General features: G+C 41.5%; 1 protein-coding gene across 1 annotated transcript; it reads left to right on the forward strand.

Annotated features, from left to right (window-relative positions):
• The first annotated feature begins 2,735 nt into the window (after positions 1–2,735).
• Positions 2,736–23,780, forward strand: LOC149866471 (uncharacterized). The gene is made up of 5 exons (XM_090043735.1): positions 2,736–2,899; positions 15,192–15,334; positions 17,248–17,349; positions 18,272–18,365; positions 19,056–23,780. The coding sequence occupies exons 2-5, from the start codon at positions 15,198–15,200 to the stop codon at positions 19,155–19,157; spliced, it is 435 nt and encodes a 144-aa protein (XP_089899861.1). The 5' UTR covers positions 2,736–2,899; positions 15,192–15,197; the 3' UTR covers positions 19,158–23,780.
• Positions 23,781–23,816: the final 36 nt, after the last annotated feature.

Raw genomic sequence — 23,816 nt, forward strand, 5'->3', positions numbered from 1 at the left:
TGTTAGGATGCAAGTTTACTGCTCTGCAGAGGGGTTACTCAATGTCACAAAGACAGAGAGCTCCCCCGACCTGCGTTTGCAGCTTGGTATTTATACATTAACCGTTACATTGCTGGGCGCGCATTCAGGCTTTTCCGCTTGCGTGATAAAGTTGCAAGATGCACAGAACAAGTTTGGGCTGCTTGAGACCGGTTTTGCGGCTAACATTTTGCTTACTGTCAGCAAAGGGGAAAAGGTCATCTGCTTTTCAAGGGTCATCTGTTTTTTTTTTAATGATTTTTTTTTCTCTTACAAGGGGCAGGAGACAGGTGTCTGTGAAGCTCACCACAGAAGCTCCTGAGAGCAAGTAGCCCTGAGCTACTTGCCAGGGCAGCTTTTTATATCACTGAGGCCAGCACAGGTGCTAGCTCCATCTCCCCCTGGCTGCATATCTGGAAGAAGGCAGGCAGGGTTATTTTCCCCCAAGTGGCACAATTTGCTTCACACCAAAGTGCATGTCTGGGCACATGTGCTGAGGCAAAAAGCCCCAGCTCAAATTTGCACCACTTCTATTTGAGCTGCTGCAAGCGCATATGTTTGCATGTGTGGACGTGCCCTTTGAGTCTCACTTCTCCATATGCTAAGCTGTTCAAAAGAACTGATGAAAGTAATTGTGTTTGCCTGTATTTATGACTACATTTATCCCGTCCTTTAGGGAGTCAGAAGCCAAAATGTGCCTCAAATTATTTCTCTGAACTAGTGGCTCTCAACCTTTTTAGAGTTGAAGCACCCCTGCATAACTTCTGTGAGTTGAGTAACACCCAGTTTAAAAAATTAATTTGTCTATTACAGCGCTTAGTTCCTTGAAAAGGGGCTGGGCAGTGCGGGTGGGGAATTATCCAGGCAGGGATAAGCCTGAGCCTTTACTTATCTGATTAGTTTATCTGCTTATTTCCTCACACCTTCTTGAACCCTTCAAAGGATATGGCTGTACCCCAGCGTGTCCTGGAACCCTGGTTGAGAATCAACGCTCTAAACAAAACCTGCCAAAAGATCCATAGAACAAAAGCCATCCATCACTACATGTAATTTTCAATGTACATTACAATGGCATCCCTAAAGCTTACAGAGCCAGTTTGTAAAAGAATTGGGCAGTAGGACTCCCAATAATGTTAGAAGGAGAACTGTGGCAAACTTCCTCAAGAACCACTGAACTTAAATAGAAGTAGAGTAGAAATAGAAACCCTCTACATAGAAGTAGAGACTTCTGAAATTGGGAGTATACATTTGGTTATAAACACAGGCTCATCTATACATTCAATTAATGCACTTTAGGTAATGTACATTCAATCTAGTACCTCCACTGCGAGCTACTAGAAAAATACACATTAACATATTTTAATGCAAATTAGCTAAAGAGCATAACCTTTTTGTGACGCTTTAATGTGCATTAAAACAGGCGGATGCACATTAAAGCACACGTGTAGATGTGCACAGTGTCACAGAAGGACGATACACCTCAGGGCTATGTTGACAGCTTAGTTTTAGCAAGAGGTTAGACAATGGCTTTCTACAGGATGGTTTGGATAGGCATGCCTCAGGCAGGGGGGCTGGACTAGACGTTTCTCAACTTCTGGGAAATATATGAAAGCATTATATGAAAATTTATGAAAGGATTATGAACAAACTTTAAAAATGGATTATCCTTTAAAGGAAAAAAACATGGGACACTGTGGCTTTTCCCTTGCAGGCTGGCAGAGTTCCAGCCTGCAAGAGGTTGTTTGGCGCCCCCCTATGCCCCTCCCCACCCCACACACTGGGGGGGCTGGAGCCTGGAAGTGGGTTGGGAGTGAGGGGCACTGGCAGGGCCAGGGGGCTGCTTTCTATTTAAACTATTGACTGGGTCAGGACTGGCCATCAATGTTTACAACAGGTTCTGGTACAAAAAAGGTTGAGAACCACTTGACTAGACCCCTGCAGGTCCATCCCAGCCCTGCTCCTCAATGAGTCTCTGAAATCAGCAAGAATCTGCCACATAGTAAAAATCAAGCCTGGCTTGAAAAGTTTTGTGGGGGGTGGGGCTTGAGGCTCATCCCTTTGGCAAAGCAAAGGAGGCTGCAGCAGGGCTAGACCCCACAAGAGGCGGGCTCCCCCACAGCCTCAGGGAGAAAGCGTGACTGGGGCCCTGGGCAGGGGTCCGCAAGGATGACCACTTTTCTTGGCAGGTTGTGTTTGGACGGAGCCTGGACAAGGCAGCTGCTGGGCCCTCAGGCTGTTCCTTGTAGCTGTCCGTGTTGGTCTACACACACATACGAGCAAGGTTCTCTGGGTAGATGTGATCTCTTTTATTAGACCAATAGTTGGAAAAAAATTCTTTGCAAGCTTTAGCTTCTTTTATCTGGGATTCACGAGAGCCGTTTTCCACATAGCGATCCCTGGTAAGGCTCTGACACCCAAGAGCTCCCCAGTCACAAAAATGCCAAAGTGCACAAAGATAAAGATATGGACCCCGTTTTGTTTTGTCATAGGAAAGGAGCTTCTTTTCTACCTTGGAGCACACATAACACCAGAAGACTCTCCCTATGCCTGATGAAAGGTGTTGGTGCCGGAAAGCCTGCAAAGAACATTCTTCCCCAACTATTGAGGTGGTCTGATAAAAGCGATCACATCAACCCAAAGAGCCTTGCCTGCCTGTGTCCTCAGCTCAGCCGCTTCTCTGCTGGGCTCTGAGGTGGCTTGGGGGAGGGGCGGTGGCAGCCCCCACAGACTAACCAGTCGCCTCAGTCTCCGCTCCCGTGCCGGCAGCCCCGGGCGTTTCCCGCTCAGCCTGCCACCTCCGCCTCCGTCGCTCCGCGGGGCGGAAGCAGGTAGCTTCTAGCCGGCGGGGCGGACCCTGGGGGCAGATCGGAGCGACGCTGCGGTGAGTAGCGGGCGCTGCCGGGCGGGGGGCGGCGATGAGTGCAGTGTCCGGGCGCTGCAGGGCTGCAGTGGCGGCCCAGCGGGAGCGGAGGTGAAGCGCGGCCCGGCGCAGCGGGAACCCCCGGCAAGTGCTGGCGGGAGCTGCCTCGATCCCTGCACCCACCTGGGCTCCTGCTACTGTCTTGGCCGCGGAAGCAGCCCCTGAGGCAGGCGCTGGCCGGGGAACCCGCGCGTGGGCTCGGGGCAGGGCCGGGCAGGACACCAGCCGCCAGGGGTAGGTGCAGCGGCCGCAGTCACTCAGCCCAGCAGCATCCGGGGCCCCTGCGGCCGCGGTGAGGGACAAGTGGGAGCGGCAGTCAGGCCTGGGCTGCGGGAGAATTCGCTCCTATTCCTGCCTAGCACCAAAGCCCGTCCCCGCCGCGCCTGGCAGACGGGGTGCTGCTAGGGATCGCCCGCCTCCATCCTCGGGAACTGAGTGGGAGTACCAGGGCGCTGGCGGCAGCTCCCTCCTGCGGCTCTCGCTTTTCTCGCACAGCCGTTCTTTCCAAAGGAAAAAAACAACCCCAAACCAAAGAGAACCTGCTTGCCCTTCCCCACTGATAGCTCTCTGCAGAGGCACTTTGGGGAATCCGGCATCAAAGTTGATAGGTATTAGAAAGAAAAAAGAGATAGAGAGAGAAAGAAAGAAAGACACCCCCCACCCTTCTAATACCCATGTTTTAATGAAAAAAAATTTCAAGAAAAAATTATTAGAAATATTAGAAAAAATACATTCTACACCCACACACATATGAACACACACACTTTTTTCCCCCCCTACTACCTATCAACTTTGATGCCAGACTGCCTTTGGTTTGGGGGGCTTTTTTCCTTTGGAGAGACTTTGTGGGACGACTGAGAGCAGCAGGAGTGGAGCTGCTATCAGCCCTCCGGGATCCTTGTGTGACCGCACCTTTTTAACCATATGATTAGAAAGAGCATCAGGCTGTTCACTGCTGGTGCTGATATTAAAAGCCACCTAAATGTGGTCAACAGAAAGCAACCATTTAAGACAGCAGCCCACTGCACCCACTTAGCATGTCTCCCCCAGAGCTATCCTTTAATGCTTTTTACACTTTGACTGCAAAGCCATCATAAGGGCTGATTCTGGCTTCAATCCTGCTATAAGCCTATGTGACTTGTGGGACAAAGACGCTAACAAGGGCTGCTCTCTTTCAAGTCTGTTATAAAAATTCCATGGTTTGGTGGCACATAAACAGACCCAGTAACAGGAAGGGCAGGAAACACAGATCTACAGCCACAAGGGTTGACTCTAATGACTAAGGGCTGCAGTAACAAGCTCTGTGGATTTACCCAGTGGGTATGAACACACAAGTACAATAACATGCAGCTCAACAACATTGTTTCTATTTTTTATACCGGGAAACAAACTACAGAAATCCCTCTGATAGACCAGGAATGTCACATTCATTTTGACAAACATACCAAAGCAATTAAAGTAACGCACCAAAGTTTTAAAGTTGCACAAAAATACTTCCTGAACTCAGTTGTCAGACAAGGTACTTGCCCTTCACATTAAATTTCCAATGCATTTGGTCCATTGAATTAAAACGTCATATTACTGCTGCCTCAGTTGTACTATATGCAACAATTGAGGAGTAATAATTTGATATGGTTATATGATCAGTGTTTACTCAGTTGGGTGTAGAGATAAGAAATATGTTAGCCTCTAATATGATCTATCTTAGAGAACTGGGTTGCAAAACAAATTTTATTTTTTCCCCTCTGTCCATGTTTACTGCTACTTAAGTTGACTTCAGTCTAATACACTAACTGCTTAAGTCAGGCAGAGGGAAGGATAGAGATGAACCTTAGGACTTATTCAGTTATGCCAGGGGTATCAAAGATACAGTTCACAGGCCAGATTCAGCCCACAGTCATGCTGTCCAGCCCCTGGTACTGACCCTACATGGGGCCAGTTCAGGATGCAAGCTACACATGGTGCCTGTTCTGGCCAGTTTGGGATGCAAGCTGGGTGCAGCATGGGTCTTAGAAAGGGAATTGCATGCAGCACTGTCCTGGATCATTCAGAAAGGGCACTGAATCTGGCTGCCGGATGTGGCGTCTGTGCTGGCTGGTCAAGGACCCACGTTGCATGTGTTCACACAGTCCCGGATCGCCAGAACAAGTGCCACGGGTGCTGGATCCAGTGTTCAGGAGGGACTGTGGGCCCAATCCATTCTGTTCATCTGGCCTGTGGACCAGTCTCATTCCACTTATTTGGCCTGCAGGGCCAGATTAGTTTGACATCTTTGAGTTGGGTTATAAGTTGACTTTTGTACTTTTAGTCTTTAATGCATAAGTGGGGGGGGGGGGCGGACATTACCAACATTACAAAGAATTAAAGTCCTGATTCAAAAGAAAACATTTCTGTTCAGGATGGAAGTTTAGCATGTGCTTACCTGAGGTGCCTTCAGAGGAGTAAAATGACAAGTTTACTGAAGTATATAAATGGAGAAAGCAACCAATACAATGCATCTGATGATTAATAATAGTATCTGGTAAGAAACTGAATGTTATATTAAAAGTAAGGGAATATCGTAATGAATTTCCCAATTTATCTTCCTTTTTGGACACTCAGTCTACATAGTTACTTCAGCTAGGCAATTTCGATTAGTTATTGTCAATTTTTTATTTAAGAACAATATCTCCAGATATTATCCATCTGTAATGTAAAGGTACACTTTAAAATGTTTTGAATTACAGAAGCGCATAGCCCTCAAAAAATCTGCTGGAAGTTGCAAGATTTTTGTTGCAATTATATTTTTTCCTGGTAAATTTTTTTAAAGAAATCATTTAACATGAAAAGGCACATTCAAACTTTAGTTAAACAAGTACAGAAATGAAAAAATAGGAATGTTTTTATACCATCTGACAGCATAATGTTTGTAATAGCAATACTACAGAATTGTATAGTATGCAAGGCCCAAGTAAAATTAAGAACATTGCCCAAGTCTTATGGTCTAAAAGCTGCTGTGCCCAGACTAAATGAACAGCATAAGTATTTAATTTAAATGCATCTGATATTTATTAACAATTTTGTCAACTTTTAAAGTCTGACAGCAGTAAGTGGGATCCCAGTGAGTCTTATAGGAGAAACTACGAAGGGGCTCGATCCCATGAGATGGCAGCATGCTGGCTTCAATCTAGCAGATTTATCACTAACTTTAAGTAACTCGACCCATTTAAATCACTGAGATTTCTTAAGTTACTTGAAGTTTATGCATGTGTTCAAGAGCTTTGTTAGATTGTGACCACTGTGCTTACCATCCTGTCAAATCTAATATCAGTAAAGCTTGAATTCTGTGACCCAGTCAGTAAGACTGAACTTCTGTGCTAGTGCCCGCAAAGGAACTAATTGAAGCCAGTTACTTACATGAACAACAGTATCAGATCCTTTAGTAATTTGGAATAATAAAAAAAGATGTTATATTTTAGCACCATGGCTCTATTACCTTAATGAAAATGGAAAATAATATCCATTGCTGTCTTGTTGCCAGCCAAATGTTTTCTCATTCATGTCATCTTTTTCATTCATGTCGTGTCATGTATTTTTATTAGCCCCAAACTAAAAACAAAACAAAACAACTCAAACCCACACTACAACAGTAAAAATAATACTCTATTTTAGAAGGAAATGGTAAACTGCAAGGAGAATATTATGGAAATACAGATTTCTATATTATAGAAATATAGATGTTTTCAGAACTACCTTCCACATTTTGGTCAAGCTATTTAAGTAGGCATTTTCACAGAATCTTAGTTTAAAAGAACATCCACCTTTTGTGGGGGATTGGCAAAAGCAATAGGAAAAATGACCATTTGAAATGTAAAAAAAAAAAAAAAAACATGCTAAAGCAAATTTCCCATTTCATGTATATCTCAAATATTTCAGAACAGCAAGAGCAAAATAAATGTGACAAAATCTGAATTTCTGCAATGTATGGAGTTGTTACAAAGCAGATGAAAATTTGAGTCTCTCAGCAGGATACTGATCCTTTTTCATGCAGCTTGTTGATGAAGTTTGTAGATGGTTCATTTCTAGTGTTCTACAGGGTGCTTAGTTCATCACTAGAAGTAGTTAAGAGTTATTTCTTTTTTGTAAAAAGATTAGGAAAAAAACTGTTTTGAAAAAGTTTAGAAATAACTGAAATACAGAAATGGCAGAGCTTTAGACCAGTGGTTTTCAATCTGTAGTCTGTGGAATGCAGGCTGTGTCTGAGGGGTCCGCAAAAAATGACTATGATCAATCAAAAGTATGTGAATACCCACACGTACAATTCAAAGAGTTCTGCATCTCCATTCTAAATTTCCAAAGGGGTCCACATCCTCATTCAAAATATTTTAGGTGTCTGCAAACAAAAAAAGATTGAAAACCACCAAAGTAGAAAAATGACCTGCAAGATTTTGGTTAAGATTTCTTGACTACTTTTAGCAGGCTATGACTGTAACATCTAACATTTGGGCAGGGATTATTTTTTAGCCGTGTGCTTGTATGAGACTCAACCCAATGAGGTGTTGGTCCATTACTAGGGTCCTTACACAGTACAATAATAAAGCACAAAACAATACAACAGTTGAATCCTGGCTTAAAGCTTTGCCACTGCCTCCCAATGGACCAGCTTTTCACTTTTTGCTTTTTGCACAGAATTCAGTGGACACAATTGATGTATTCAATCCCTATTTCTTAAAAAGGCCTCTTCTAGTTAAAGTCTGCACTGTGGAATCTTTCTTCCAGTATGCTGGATGTTCCAGTGTTGTGAGGTCAGCGACCCCAATTCTGGGTGGTTCACAAGTCCATTTTCTGTGCTGCCTCAGCTCTTTTAATATGATTTTGGTGGTCCTCATGATTCCACTTAGTAGTGCTTCAAAACCACGTGGTGCTGTAATCCCATTTGCATTAAACTGTGCAATACAATGATTCATAATCAAGTTATAAGGCAAAGGATTTAACATTAAATTTAGATGTAAAAATCCTCCAATGGCTAATTTAGTAGCAAAATGTCACTTAAATAAAATGGAGAAAAATACACCGTATGTATTAGATCCAGAAAAGCAGCACACCTTAAAAAATTTGTGAGGCTGTGCTAAGAACTGTTTAAATGTAAACAGTATCCAAGGTCACTGAAGTTGTTAGAGAAAATGGTAGGAGACAAAGGATGAACAGACCATTGCTTTCAAGTTGTTAGGGGTTTGAGTGTTAAACTGGAAGTCCAAACAGAAATAAATGAATGCTTGCTTACTTACCTCTTGAATTTTAAGCACCAATACTATCTGGAAACCAAAATATTCAATAGTGTAATAACTTAACATTTAAGAGAACTTTCTTACACAGAACATTTAAAGAGAAAAGGATTTCACTCGTGCCATTACTTATTCATCTACTATCCTATAGGGCAGTCCTTGTGGAATGAACTAGGATTTATATTTGCAAAGTTGAGGCTGATGTCATGTTTTGAAGTAGTAGGACATGTATTGGAGACCTGTATGCAAACAACCAAGCCTCTATTTGCTTTCTAGTTAAATTTCAGTTTGCATAGGCAGCTGGTAGAATCTAAAAGAGTTTGAGATACGGTATAAAGGCATAAGTGTCCCGTCCTACAATCTTTATTTATATTAGTAGGGGCCTGAGAAAGACCAGGACTGTTCAGAACTTCAGGTCTGAGGCCCCAGACTGGAATTGGATCTGTTAGCAGTCACTTATTATTTTCTGCACCTGTATGCCTTCTCGTTCAGTTCTCTAAAATAAATACATGTTGATATTGTACAGCTGATACTGTAATTCTGAATAGTTTTACTTTGCTTTACATGAAAGAGCTAGTTTAAATACGTTTAAGCTACTTGGCTTGACAGATCATTCTGACTACCTTCTTCAACAATATTACCAACATAAAATTTGGTCAAATGCAGCAACTGAGAAAACTGATTTCAAATCTTATGTCTGATACCCGAGTCCCTTTGTCAGTATATTATTTTATAGTCACATTTTCTTTTTAAAACTTTTTTATGTTACCTTTTGTAGAAAAAAAACTGCAAAGATAAAATTGATCAAAAACAGATCTACAAAGGAAAGAATATTATCCATCTTACCTTGTAACTTCTTAGGTGTTACCTGTGATGATGGTATACAGAGCTTTTCTCTCTCAACCCTCCCCACCCCCCAACAAAGCTGAAAACTCAGGTCCTGGTAATGTTCAGGAGAATTAACATGCTGTCTCTGCTAAATGTGCTTTATTATCTAACCATTCAGAGTCATTACTGTATAAATTATGTATTTAGGATTTTTTAGTTTTGGATTTAGGCTCCAGTTCAACCTTAAGTATGCACTTAATAAACGCATGATTAGGCTCACTGAAGATAAATTCTCCCATTAAAATGAAGCGCATGCTTTGCTGAATATCAAGGCCTTGCTCAAAATAATGACCCTTTTGCATGCATGCTAGTTTTAGAATTATTGACTTTTTAGGGATTCTATCCTCCCTCCCTCCTGGCAGTGTCACAAGAGTCAAAGAATATTTAAATGCTCTATAAATGATAAGCTACTTGCATTCAGTTAAAGCCTGCTGACTCTTACAACCCAAATTCATGGAGAGAAGAGACAAGTTAAGATGCAGGTTTTACAGACAGTATAGATATTCCTTTGCCTTGCTGAGTAAGAGTGTAGCAGGGACAGGAAATAGGTCCATGTTAATGCCACTTTTGTGACATTAATATACATTTATTTCCACAGTTAACCCCTCTTCCCCCAAAAAACAAATATAGAGCCAGTATTTGACCATACATTTGCAGAGACATGATCACATGCTAAGCCAGGGGTATCAGTCTTACCATGGGCCAGATTCATGGGGTCAGCAGCAGCTATGGTAAGGGCAGTGGTGAGGGGTATGATGCAAGTAGGGTTCTGAGTTCAGTGGCAAAGTGCCCAGTGGGCACAGGGCAAGTGAGGGCTGTATCTGCCCAGCTCCTGCCTTTCCCCCATCACCATATCCATGGAGCCCTGGAGATCCCAAATTATGCAGCTGATTCTGCCTCCTGGTTTCTAGTAGCCCACCATTAGCCATCTCTCTTTGACACCTGTGAATTAAGCTTTGACTTGGAAATTAAATGAGACATTTGTCTTGTGTGTCTTCAATATTTGGGAACAGCAAGGAATTTAACACCGTAGTCAGACTGGTACAGACTGGGTGGGTGGGGGGGGGGGGAAGGCTGTCTTCATCTATAGTAGGGGGCATGGCCCTCTGCCTTAGCTCTTCCCAGTGTATTTTAACAACCCTCACAGCAACAGGACATTGGCCAGCATTGTGTCCCTGCTTTACCTGTCGCAGGTTAGGATGTTATACCTTGTGGTTGTGTCAAGGTTGATGGTATAATTTTATTACTAAGTTAAACAATGGATTTGTATAAGATGGCTTGGATGGGGATGATTCTGCCTCTGGCAGGGAGGCTGGACTACAGGCAGTCCTTGGCTTATGTTTTGAGTTACAACGTTTCGCACTTACAACATTTACAAATTGACACCCTGTTTCAACTTTCTGACATCAGTTTCAACTTTACAACACTTGATCTGACATGATGCAGCGCCAGTGAACAAGTTCACTGTGTTGCCCATCTCCCTGAAGAACATCTGTCCAAACTTCCTCAGACAATTTAAGAAAGCAAACAAGACTCCAGAAAAAACCTGCAGCCAAGACACCTGAGAAGATTCCAGACAAGAACCCTTCAAAAAGTCCAACCAAGAGCCCTTCACAAAAAGTCCAATGAAGTCACCTCAAAGAAATCTTTCCAAATCAATGTGATTACTATTTACAATATAAATACATTAATGTAGCTATATTACTCATCTAGAATTGATTGAGTACAAAATTCTGGGTTATTTTTGGTGAAAACAGGGCATCAGGCCTTGGTTCAGAAACTAATCCCCCATTTATAACATCGTTTCGTATGGGAAAATAGTTTGAGTTACAACATTTCAACTTAAGACACTGTTTTCAGGAACCAATTGTGTCACAAGTGCAAGGACTGCCTGTACACAACTTCTAAAGGTCTCTTGCAGCCCTATTTGTCTATGATTCTAGGATTGATTGTAAAGCTGGTTTTGACACTACTCTCCCAACTCAATAGCATATAGCTATACCCTCTTTGCTAAATTGTTTTTGCTCTAACATTCATACAAGTGGATTGGGGCAAACAGCATACCAGGCTGCAGCTGATTCTGAGCAGCACGACCTAATAGCTGTGACAGTTTCTTTTTTAGCCTGTGGGAGGAAGGTATTATCATCATAACAGGTGTGAGGTAGCATATGATGTGCTTTAGGCTTTTGTCATGGTATTGTATGGTTTGTTTACATGTCTGATTGCTGTGATGCATGGTTTTATTATAGGTCATTTTCAGAACCCAGATATAGATATAGACGTTTCCACTCCCTTGCTCAATGAATCTGAAACTAATGCCTTCTCTATTCTAGACATGGAAAAAAAACCCTTAAAATAATTTTTAGAGAAGTTTCCTCAGTGCACTATTTCAGAGTCCACGGATGGCTACTATAAAAAACAATGGCATACAGTTTAAACCTATCAGTGTTTTGCATATTTATATTTCACCGCAAGCAATACTCTTTCACATCTCAGCATCTTTAATAGAAAATCTTTGAGTGTTTTAAAAACAATAAAATGTCACTATTAGTTTAATCAAAAAATAGCTAGTACCACTGTCAAGAGCAAAAAAAAAAAGTTACTTTACTTGACAGTATTTTTACACAGAATTTCTTGATTTCACTCTTTTCCCAAGACAGGCAGTTTGAACTAAAGTTGCAAAAGAACCGTAAGTGCCCAACTGCCACTTCAGATGCCTAAAGTCCAACACACTGCTACTAGATAGTCCTCATCAACTTGCTCAGCTGCTGCCTAACCCTGCAGGAGCCTATATTTCTTCCAGTGGACACATAACAAACCACCATAATCCTGATCTGACAATCCCTAGTTCATGAATAAGCCCTAGTCAGATTTTCAAACAGGCACTGCCCAGCCTAACTCCACTTGTAAGGCCTAATTTGATAGGTATTTCAGAGCATGGTGATTAGATCAGGTTTTGTACAAAAGACAGCTGGGGTATGTGCATGTGCCTGTCTGCCTGTTCTCCATTTTATTGAGTGATGGCAGTACTCACCTGTAAAGTGGCAGTTGGGTTTAGACCCAACTTTAATGAATTTTTATGTACATGAAGTGGAACAGCATAACTAAGAGAGAGGGAGATGCTCATAATACCCAGTAGGAACTTTCTTCCTGGGATGTGGGTGCCTGGGTTCACATCCCTGCTCTAAGGCAGAGGTGGGGGCGGAAAAGAAGTGGGATTTGGAAAACATCTCCTACTTTGTTTTCAAATCACTTGCCTTGAGTAACTTTCTACAACGGGGATCAGTGGATGCGTCTATATGTGCATTAATGCACTTTTCCTAATGCACATTTAGTACCTCACACATTGGAGGTACTAAATTTAAAATGTGCATTAGGCTGCCTGAATGCACGCTACCAAAAATGCATGTTTTTAAAGTGACACTTAATACGCAGTAGATTATTTTACTGTGCATTAATATTAGTGCATGGTTTTTTATGTGATGCTTTAATGCACAGTAAAATAGGCTACTGTGCATTAAAGTGCATGTGTAGACATGCTCAGTCTCTCTCCTGCCTCCATCCCCAGCTGATCCAATTTAGGCATATAACTCCAGGAGAGACTTTGTGAATGAGAATCCTAAATGGACACAAACAACTTCTTCCACTGTGGGATTAGGTGCTTAACTGTCTTTAAGGCATGGCAGGGATTTCTTAGGGTGATATCTTTCATTGGACTGACTGTAGTTAGGATAGACAAGCTTTCAAATGCATCACAGCTGCAACATCACTGGCATAACTTTAAGGGGTGGTGCATAGGTCACATCTCAATCCTCAGCAATTCTTAGCAGGCAGATATGCTAATTTGTAAATTTGCTGGCTTCTATGAATCCCATCCTGAGGTACCTGACTCTCCCTATGCATTATTTAATGAGCCTCTCTAGTCACAAATATAACCTAATTCATGGCTGTCAAGACTAGATGCTTATAAGTTAAGTGTTTCAGCACTTTGTATTACAGCACTCAAGTCTTTCAAGTAGTGATTCTCAATCTTTTCTGGCTGTGGGTTGGAATGATCACCCTGGATCCCAGGTGGGCAGGCAGGTGTTCATCTGTGTAGCAAGGGAGTACCTGCAAGTGACCCCTCTTGCTAAAGCTCTGTATCCATGGGCAGATCCAGCCTGTGAGCTATAGGTTGCCCTACTTTAGCACATGAAAACAATTGCTAATATACTAATACTTACTAAGCATTAAGATGATTGATTTTCTACATTTCCTGCAGGTGTTTATGAGGAGGAGGTTATTTAGTTTTGTAGAGCCAAATACAGCATTATCTGTCACTTTGTTCCACAACAGGTTCTGTATCTTCTTCCATGCATCCTGTGAAAGAGCCTGCATTCCTTCCACACCCACAACTACATCATTGATCACAAACATAATATTAAGGAATTACTTATGCATGAATTCATGCGCAAGTATTAGACTGTTGTAAATATAAATGCAATTTCATACAAGTAGTGACAGTCCCATTTCCCATTGCTTTGTACTAACAGTAGGTGAAAGTTAAAAGCAAGTTTTCCCATAAGCAGTATTGTAATATATATTTTCACTTAGTTTCACTCTATTACTGAGAATTCTCTCTTTGTTACACTTACTTGGTGCACAGAACCCAGGAACCCAACCTTATTCCTGTGTAATCACTGGGGAGTATTCACTGTCTTTCAAGACCAATCTCTCTACTAACAAAAGGGATTAGCTCTCAAACTAATATAAAATGATGTAAACTGATTTAAAAGCCAGGAACCAAAAGGTAAGCCAAAAATATGCAAGACAGACAGAGACGCCTGCTCAAGAGAGACCTCACGAGTTCAGCAGACGTGGGGCCTGGGGAACAAAGAGCAGTACCTCTAGCATACTACAACTGAACGGCAGAAACACAAGGGATACTCTTTCTTACACAGCATCATTGCACAGCTTTGACATCACTTTTCTTGGTAATTAAGATCTAGCAAAACACATAAAGAATACCATAAAAACATTGTATCCTGTACTATCTGTGCACTGACTGTTGGTTAATAGACAAACTTTTTAGCGCTTTGGGTATTCTAGGGCAGGGCTGTCCAACTTCTGGAGAGTTGTGGGGGGAGGCACGCCTGGTATTGCTACCCCAGCTGCACACAGAGCATGGACAGCACAGACCCCTCCCTGCCTTCCACCATGCTGCTCTGCCCCTGGGGCAGTGCAGGAAGCAGAAGTCAGAAAAGAGGGGAGCCCAGAGTCCCCAGAGGCCATAGCTGCATGGTGGCCATACAAGAGCCCATGGGCTGCATGGTAACACCTTGCAGGGCACATATGGCCCACGGGCTGCTGGCTGAACAGCCCTGATGTAGGGAAAGCAGCTGAAAATACTAAGGAATTAATTGGCATTTGCATTGGAACCTGTGAAGTTGTCATTTACTTCAATGAGAGCAGACCCAGAGCTTGGAAAAAACTTCAGCATGCAAGTAACTTTGAGCACTTGAGAAGTCAAAGAAATCGTTCACATTGACATTTATTTATATCTTTGCAGGATTGAACCCAAGTTCTGACTTCACAATATGCTCCTTGTGGCTCACAGAATTGGAGCCCAGACTTCAACTGAGAAAAGCAATTAAGTACATTTCTATATTGAAGCATAAGTAGTCCCATTAAAGGAAGTCCTAGGGACCTTCCTGAATTGGGACCATAGTCAGTTGGAGCAGTTTGTACATTTAGCCAAGTCCCAGCAGTAGAGCTGTAAACACTGCAAAAGGTATCTCGAGATAAGTGAAATGCTCAGAAGTTCTATTTACATCATAATACTAGTTTCCCATTTCTGGAATATTTTGGCTCTGTGAGTTGACAGCAATGAGCATCATGGTTAAAAGCATCATTTTGAAATATAAGCTACTGAATTTACAGTGGAAATTTTCTGAAGAAGATTTAAAAGTCCTTTTTCTTCTGGCATAGGTATGTGGGAGTAATCATGTTCTGACTGCAAAAGTAAGGAGGGCTGGGTATTTAAAACAATTTCTAGCTAAAATGAAAATGTTGTAAATAACTATAGTAAGTGTGGAGAGATCATTAAGGATTTTCTTCTGCAGAGCAAGATGTCTCAAGCAAGAAGAATCCCCAGGCAGTTTGTTTTCTCCAGCTACCAGAATGGAACACGAGTCCTGTATGAGGAAAGTTACAATAGCCTCTTAACAATTCCAGACACCACAGAGCAAATGGAGTTTAATATCAGGTATCACACTGGACTCATTCTCCTCCTGCTTTGCCCTCCAGCACTCACGTACCCCACCCCCTTCCCCTTGCTTAACAAAGGCTATTTACTTAGCCAAGTAATTGCGGTGAAAACTCACAAGCACAGAATAACTATAATTGTAGACTACCTGTAGCATCTAACATTGATCACACACAGGGTTATTCTACATTAAAAGACTGTGACTTTCTATGCTGCATGAGGTTGGAGACATGACTATTCATCAGGAGCCCAGCTGTTAAAACAAGCAGCTGAAGAAGCCATTTTTACAGAATACTCTAGACACCACCCATAACAGGCTGTTAGACTATCTCCCTGTGCTTTATTAGAACCAGCAACATACAAAACAACTCCTCTTCCAAACAGCAAATTATTTGCTACTAATGCAGTTCTCCAGTCTCCATCTAGTCCACTTGATTTCCTGTCATTACATGATTCTTCCTTGTTGGACTGAGATTCTAAGAAGCTAAAAAGTATTTTTTCCTGAAGCTTTTTTCTTAGGATACTTCTCATAATTTTTCCAATGAAAGAACTTTCATAGCTGGTTTAAAATATTTACAGATGTTTAAGCAGACCAATTACCTGCATATAAAATCTTTAGCCGAGTCTCCTCTGACTCCACGCTGCCTGAGTCACATACTGTCCTTTATATAACCTATTCAGGTGCAATGTTTTCCCACGTGTTTTTGCAGCATAACAGTATCATTCAACCTCCAACAGAGAACCATACTGCAGCCTACAAGGTTACCCGGTCCAGGAGTTTATAACAAACCCATCAGTCATCTTTATTTACCAGACTTGTCATAGGACATAATGCTTTGCACTTAGATTACACCTTTCATAAAAAGGCTCTGAAGATGCTTTACTTATTGACAAGATACACATTCAAGACTGAGTAGGTGTACATGGATAGAATGATTTATTTGGTTAAAATAAAATATGTAAAAGCACTTAAGGCACTTAAAAAAAAAAGCTGGCATAAGTGAGATCCTTATTTTACTATTTTTACTGAATAACCAAAAACACATGACTGTACGGCACCATTGTTACTGCACTGTCATTTAGTACTTCCTTTTAATGGACTGTACTGTGCTGTGCTGGCTGTGCAGTTATTTTTAGCTGCTACATCACCGTAGCAATGTGTTATGAGGAAGCATGGTGCTACAGTGGTGTAGCTGCGGCATCATGGTTTTTACCAATCAGTGACATAGTATCATGTGTAGATGCTCTCAGAATGTAGGTTTTGGTGAGGAGGGATTTGAAATTTTGTATTAGGAATAATCTAAAAAATTGTTTTTTAAAAACTAAACAGGCACAGTGCCTCAAAGTTCAAGGTTTATGGACCAGTTCTCCTCTGGGTCCTCTACCCTGGCCAAAGAATATTTCACATCAGCAGGTAACTTATGCAAGTCACATCAACAACTCTGGTGGATGTAGAAATCAGTATTTTCTTGATCTGAAACATTATGACACGTCAAGTTTAATTTTTTTGCCAATATTTCAATATTTTGACTTTGCCCTTATTCAGGAAATGTTGTAATATATCACTGTCTTCCACAAACAGAAATTCTAATTTTCATTTGCCTTCAATATTCAGGCACCTAAATGAACATCCTAATTTTCAAAAGTGCAAAATACCTAGCAGGTTAGAGTGAAGACATAACTGGGTGCCTAAATACAGCTTTAAGAGCTAATTGTTTGTTTTTTTTAAAACAACCTGATGTTAAATTTTTAAGCATCTAAGGTTAAACAAATAGTGGAATTAACACCACAACTTTATAAACAGGATTTTTAGGTAGGGCTAAACGTTGCTGAACTGCTTTAGGAACAGTAATTTTTTATGGTAATTTGTTGTCTTTTGACAAATCTGCTTGCATTGTACTGATTTCTTACAGTTCTGCTACCCAAATTGGCCATCAGCTGGCGGTCATTGGAGATGAATTCAACCAAGCTTACAGCAGGAAGCTGGAAGACACACTGTTTAATCTTGCAAAGGGGTAAAACACACTATTGAATATTTTCAGTGTTCAGATATATTTGATAATCATCGGGGTTGGGTTTTTTTACTTCATTAATTAGATTTGTCTTGCATAGTAGGATTAAAAAAACCCCACAAAATCAGTGGGTGCATCTACATGTACAGTTCAGGCACAATAAACTTACTGCTTCCAGGTGGCATGCCTTCATGTGCACATGGGGCTGCAGCAGTTGAGCCAGGCTGAAGCTGGCAGGGGGCCCCCCCGAGGGTCAGCCTGCCAGCCTGGGGCAGTATCTGCATACATGTTGCTGCATTCTCACTCCACAGCAGGATAGTACTTGTATTTATAAATGCTGTCCTGTTCTGGAGTAAATTAGCTTACTCCAACCTAACAGGGGCACATATGTACACACCATGACATTTACTGCACAGCTAATTAGTCAAATGCACAGTAAGAGGCTTATGTAGATGCATCCAAGTTGTCCTAGATTGTTCAGCATTTTTTGCTTTATTTTTAAACTTATTATAAACTGCTTAATTCAAGTTTATTTCCAGAACTAGGCTAGGCAAGAAGAAGTCTATAAACTTCCCCATTTTGCAAGGCATTATGCCTGTGATACCTAATTCCCTCTTCTCACTCCTTAGTGGGGAAATTAATTACTACAGCTCTTGAAAGAGTTTAGCTGGGTTTTCAATTTACATTTGCAGATAATTTTATGTATATCTGGTCAGTTTGATGGAAGATTAGCTTTAAATATTATATTCTGTTTTAACAGTTTCTTAGTCTTTTAAAACTTCTGGTTGATATTAAGAAAGGATTCCTTTGAGGGTCCTTTGCTTCTGCAGTCCCCTGATATTTGTACATTAATTCTCAATTTATGTATTAACTCTCCTTTCCTATTCTTCGTCTCCCCCCCAACCTTTCTCTTTTGATTAAACAGGACAGCTATCAGTATTTTTAAAGGTATTAAAAATTTTTTTGGAACTCTTTTGAACTATCGCTTTACCAAGAGGATCATTGGCTGTGGAAGCTGGGTAAGAATTCCCTCCTCTCCTCCTCCCCACCCCTACAACTTTGGGAAAAATTTGTAGTAGTAAAAGCAGCAATTGAAGTTCGTAGTTTCTTGCTTCCCTTATATACTTAGCTGTATGTAATTCCATGAGTTAAGCATGTAATCTGACTCCAAGTTTGGACTTAATTCCTTTAGTCTGTGTTTTCTACTCAGCAGTTTACATGGAAAATTCCCTTTCATCTGGTAAAAAAAATATTTGCAATGTATCTTGAGGACATCAGCTAAATCCTACTGGATTCATCCAGACAGAACCTGCCTGGAGTTGAATAGGAGTGTTTTTACATGCGGATAAAAGTGTCTGTCCAGAATTGTTTTACATGAAACAAGGGAAATGGCAGTATAAAATGAAGCATGAGTCTATTCTAGATGAAATAAGTGAGGCTGCTATTTTCTCTTGTACTTCATAGTCAAAAGAAATATCAAGGACTTTACAAAAATTAAGTACGTTTGCCATTGAAATCCAGCTATCACTAGTAATTCAGCAATGCACTTAGTTAAAACTAGAACCCAGGACTCAAGATTTTCAGCTTCTTTGCTTTAAGGTTTGGGCAGTACCTTCACCTTAAAAAGTTTATTTGTGTATGGTCTGCTGGTTTGCCTTTTTTTTTTTTTTTTTTTATTAAACTAACTACTTTTTTCTCTCTGTGAACAGATTTCTACACTTCCTTTTAAATGCCTGTGCCAGAAGTTGATGCTAGGAGCTGTGGTTGTTGTTTTGTTTTGGTGGACCATAAACCATGCATTACAGAACTAATACAAAGAATTGTCATAGGTGGTCATTGCTGGACTCTGACCAACATACTTAACACCCAGGTGGTGGTATTTGGTTAAGTTGGGTTTTTTAAAATTTCTGTTAATGAAGTCTCTTGTATATTTAAAGCCTAAGCTAGTGCTGGGTCACTGCTGTTTCATACTTTTTTTAAAAAAACAAAAATGTTTAATGGGGTTGTTGCTGGATAACTGCCTAAACTGCCAGCTTTGGAATACACAAGTCCAGGTGATAAGAATGTGTTGTTTGTTTGTTTTTTAATGCAACAGAAGATGACTACTTCATAAAAACAAGTTTAAAACAAGGTGATTTTGGAAGGACAGAAGGCATGCTGGTCATCCTTTAACTTCTGCATTGTAAAACTTATAGCAACTATTAAAATCTTAATATTTTTCAAAATTAAAAACTGTTGCTAAAATATTTCTCTGGTCTCCTCTTTTGTAAAACCTAGTGTCCAAAGTTCCCTACATTTTAACTAGTACAAGGTCTTTCTTGTATTGCTTAATAACAGGAATGTGAAATGAGGTCTTAATTAAAATTAGCAAGTAGAATGATGATTCATGGGAAATGAAACCCTTTGGACAGGGCTATCTAACCCCTACACAGCCCCCAGCCTCTTTTCAAGCTGCCACTGCCCCCACCACCCTTGTCAGCTTAGGTGACTGGAGCCATCAGGCTCCCCCTCCCTCCTCCAGGGATGGAAGTGTGCTGCATATGGCAGGGGGAATTCGGGTGTGCCCAGAAGTTGGGCAGCCTAGCTTTAAGAGCTATAGCACCTTAATGACAGTAATGAAGGTGGCCTGAACTCCACCTCTACCCTGTCAAGTCTAGCCTACTTCATTTCCAGTAGGCCTAAAAGTATTTACTAACAGGGCAGCAGAAGTGGGCTATTTATTTTTTTTACAACAAACCACTTAGACCCACAGTTTCAGGAGGCAATAAACAAATCTGTGAATTTGGAGAACAACTTTAATGAAAATAATATTGGAAATAGTTTTGGTCATGTTTGTTTTTTTTTTTAATTAGATTTGTAAGAAAACGTGGGCACCGTTCTCTTGCATTTTCTAACTCAGTGGCTAGGACACTCAAATTTCTCCTCTCCCCAGAAAGTGCCCTACCAGACAACTTGGTATTTTGGGCTTAGCCTCTTCCAGTTTTTCCTGGAAAAGCTGTTCCATTTTGTAGAAATAATGATATATTAATTAGCCCCTATAGCTAAGTGATCTGAACATTCTCTTAGGAAACAGCTGGAGTTTAGTCCCTGCTCCAATGAATGTTTAATCACTTACATGAAGTGGAACAGTTCTAAAAGAGGAGACAAGATTCAGGGGTTTGCTGGTTCAAATACTCTACTGTGAGATGGGCGCATCAAGGGCAAGCTCTTGATCCAATGAGGCCAAAAGGGTGTTTTAACGCAGGTCTCCCACATCCAAATACGTGATATAATCCATGGGAAGAGAACAGGGACAGCAGCACCAGCTTTGAAACTATTTTTTAAAAAGGTTTTGTATCATATAAAACATCTATATTTGTTTTTTCAATTTGGTCTACAGACCAAATTAATAATAAAATTCAACTCTGTCTCAGGTCTCTTTCTAATGCCATGAACCGTCTGAGACAAAGTTCTTATTTCTCAAACACTTGCCCTATAAATGAAAGAAAGGCATCTAGGAACCATTTACTATATTCATATCTACAGTAAGTAGAGTATGCTAAAAATCAAGTGAAGATACTGCCTTACCAGTTGGTGGAGGCTGAAAAATCCATATTGCAAAATTCTGAAGACAGTATCTTTATGCTGTTAGCTCACATTTATAAGCACTTAAATGATCTCAGCTTAGGATCTGACACTGCCCTGTTGGATAAATTTCAATCAAAAAAGAAAATCCATTACTTCCTATTAAGTTAGCAAAGCTGACTTAACTAGCCCTTACACAGAAAGGGATGTTCAGAGAGGAAAACATCATGTCTGAAAACCACATTTAGAATGACTACCATTTAGAAAGACTAAAAACATAGTAGAAGGAAGCATGTAGAAACAAAATCTTATTAGAAGAGCTATTAACACAATATGAATAGAATTTCTTTTAACAATAGAAATTCACAAAAACAAGATATATGAATTAAAGTCACAAGCATCTGTGATCTAAATGAGATCCAAAAAACAAAACAACAATCCACCCAAATCAGAAAATGGAAATTAAAAAAAAAAAAAAATTTTAAAAATAAATTTGCCCTTATGAATGAATACACCCAATGCCAATGTAAACCTTAATCGAGACACATCCTTGCTCACCCAACACAACGTAGCACAATCTAGATTCCTTTCGCTACAGTGTAACCTGGAGATAAAACACAAATGTACACTTGAACCATCCAGGGATGGTCATTTGGGCCTAGGGGCCACGTAGGGAGTTATGATGAACTGCAGTGGGGCAAATCAGAACCTCCCACCTCCCCAACAACTCCCTAAAACTCCTTATGGAGCTTTGGGCAGGCAGGGAGTAGTGTTCAAGAGTAGGATGGGCACAATTTGCTCCTGCACACCCAGCCCTGTGGTAGGGGAGGGAGTGTACACATAGAGGGGTGGGCTGTCTGAGCACTTTTTCCCAGGAGCTAGCCAGGGGTGAGAGGGGAAGGGGGAGGCAAGGGGCACAGAGCACATGCAGCAGAGCTCACCCAGTCCATGGCTGCCCCCACGGTGTTCTGCATGGGGTGCAACCCCACCTGAGGCGGTCTATGCTATGCTGCTACATGCCTGCCAGCCTGGCCCTTGCCAGCATGCAGTTTCTGGCAGGGCTGTCCCCAGTGTGGCTGCAGGCAGCTGGATGTTGCTGTGCTGCCCTCGCCTCCTGCAGGAGCCACCTGGCTGAAGCTTCCCACCCCACCATGTTTATCTGCTGGGAGCCCTGGAGCAGGGATAGGAGTGGAGAGAGCCTTGGAGCAGGGGCTGGAGGTGAGGGGAACAGAGCAGCACCCAGCTGGCTGCAGCTGGATTGGAAACAGCCCTGCTGGAAGCTGCTCAGTGGCCAGGGCCCAGGCTGGCAGAACTGTTCTACTCCTCTCACATCCAGTGGCAGTTCCTTCTAATACCCCTGCTGAGCCACTCTGGTCTAGGGGGAACTTCAGCTGGGTGGCTCCTCCCCCACAGCTGGGGACAGCTCCAGGCTGCCTTCCACCTGCTCCCTCCCCAGTCCACAGGTGGTTGCTCATCACGCTAGGCAGGCAGAGCGGATGAAAGGCAGCTGGTGGAGCCAGAGCCCCGCACACTGGGACAGGAGTCACCCAGTTGAAGCTCCTCCTTACTTGGAGTGGCATGGCAGGAGTTGTCGCTGCTGGAGGCAAGGGGAGCAGAACAGTCCCTCTGGCCATAGACCCTGGCCAGCATGGGCGGTGCAGCCACAGGCTGGACCCAGTCAGTTTGAGAACCAGATCTGGCCCACAGGCCATATTTTGCCCACCCCTGAGTTACAGGGAAGAGTGATAGCCTTAGAAGCCAAGTCACAAGCAAGTGGCTCATAGAACCAGCATTCAGTTCTCTACTGTGCTGCATATTTCCTTGTGTAACCCAACTTCCTGGAGGGTACTTTTTCACATCCTGCTTCCCCTCAATCGCATGCAAAGAAATGTACACTGGTGTCAATGCCATTTGGTCTCTTGGTGTTTTTGAATTTGGAAGAATTTAGCTCTAAGTACCTACATACATCTGGAAGTGTGGATTAGGCATCCAAGATCTAAAAATCTTAATGACTCCATTATTGCTGCCTTCTTGCTTGCCACATGCTAATACTAACACACAGAAAAGATACTTGTGCTCATGCTTAGAATTCCACAAGTGCAATGCGAAATCAGTGACTGCTAGTGCACATCTTACAGCTTGCCAAAAGGGTGTTTTGCAAAATACATTTTTTTAAATAATTTGTTACAGCAGCATAGGAGGTAGAAATGAGTACATTGATGCTTATGTTGCATTTGTGAAAAACACACTGCTCAAAGAATTGAGACACTTGTCTTGAGGTAACTGCAACATATGCTTAAACCAAACACTTTAGAGAAGCAAAATATTAGCTAAAACCCTGCACATTTGCTCTAATTCTTACCCCTCCTTGAATAAACAGGAACGATAAGAGTGCAGTGCCTTCAAAATGAGGAGTGTTTCACTACTGTGCCTTGGAACAGGTTGCAAAGTTACCCATATTCTCTATTTGCCATTTAATTCTATATTTACCAATGAAGACTTCCATCATGCTCTCGCCCAAAGCAGAGTTATGTTCATGCTTAAGCCTCCAGTAAGTTAAAAACAATACACTGCATACATGCTCCTTATGTTAAACGGTAACAAAATATGACTTAACAAATGCAAAAATATATATAACTACTGAATATGAAAAAAGTTCTAAATAACAGGATGCAAAAAAGGATTCTTGTACTTCTAAACTGAGACTGCAGCACTATTTTTCTCTCTCATGTATGCACACTACCATACCTCCCTTCTAGGACTCTGAGCCGCTGGTTGGAAAGAACCAGTTAAGACTCCTCTTTTCCTAAACTGTAAAACTGTAACATTACATTCAAAATCTCAGAAACTTACCTAGCATCTCATTCAAGTCCAACCTTTGCAAGTCCCTGGATAATTACACATCC

The sequence above is a fragment of the Crocodylus siamensis genome, chromosome 4, assembly GCF_052110815.1.
Source record: "Crocodylus siamensis isolate JL-2025a chromosome 4, ASM5211081v1, whole genome shotgun sequence".
In the NCBI taxonomy this organism is placed as follows: domain Eukaryota; kingdom Metazoa; phylum Chordata; order Crocodylia; family Crocodylidae; genus Crocodylus; species Crocodylus siamensis.

What these genes read in the sequence shown, in the direction of transcription:
- LOC149866471 (XM_090043735.1), top strand. Translation starts at nt 15,198, where the DNA reads ATGTCTCAAGCAAGAAGAATCCCCAGGCAGTTTGTTTTCTCCAGCTAC. An exon ending in CTGTTTAATCTTGCAAAGGG is followed by an intron (nt 17,350 to 18,271) that starts GTAAAACACACT and finishes TTGATTAAACAG; the next exon opens with GACAGCTATCAGTATTTTTA. An exon ending in TCATTGGCTGTGGAAGCTGG is followed by an intron (nt 18,366 to 19,055) that starts GTAAGAATTCCC and finishes CTCTGTGAACAG; the next exon opens with ATTTCTACACTTCCTTTTAA.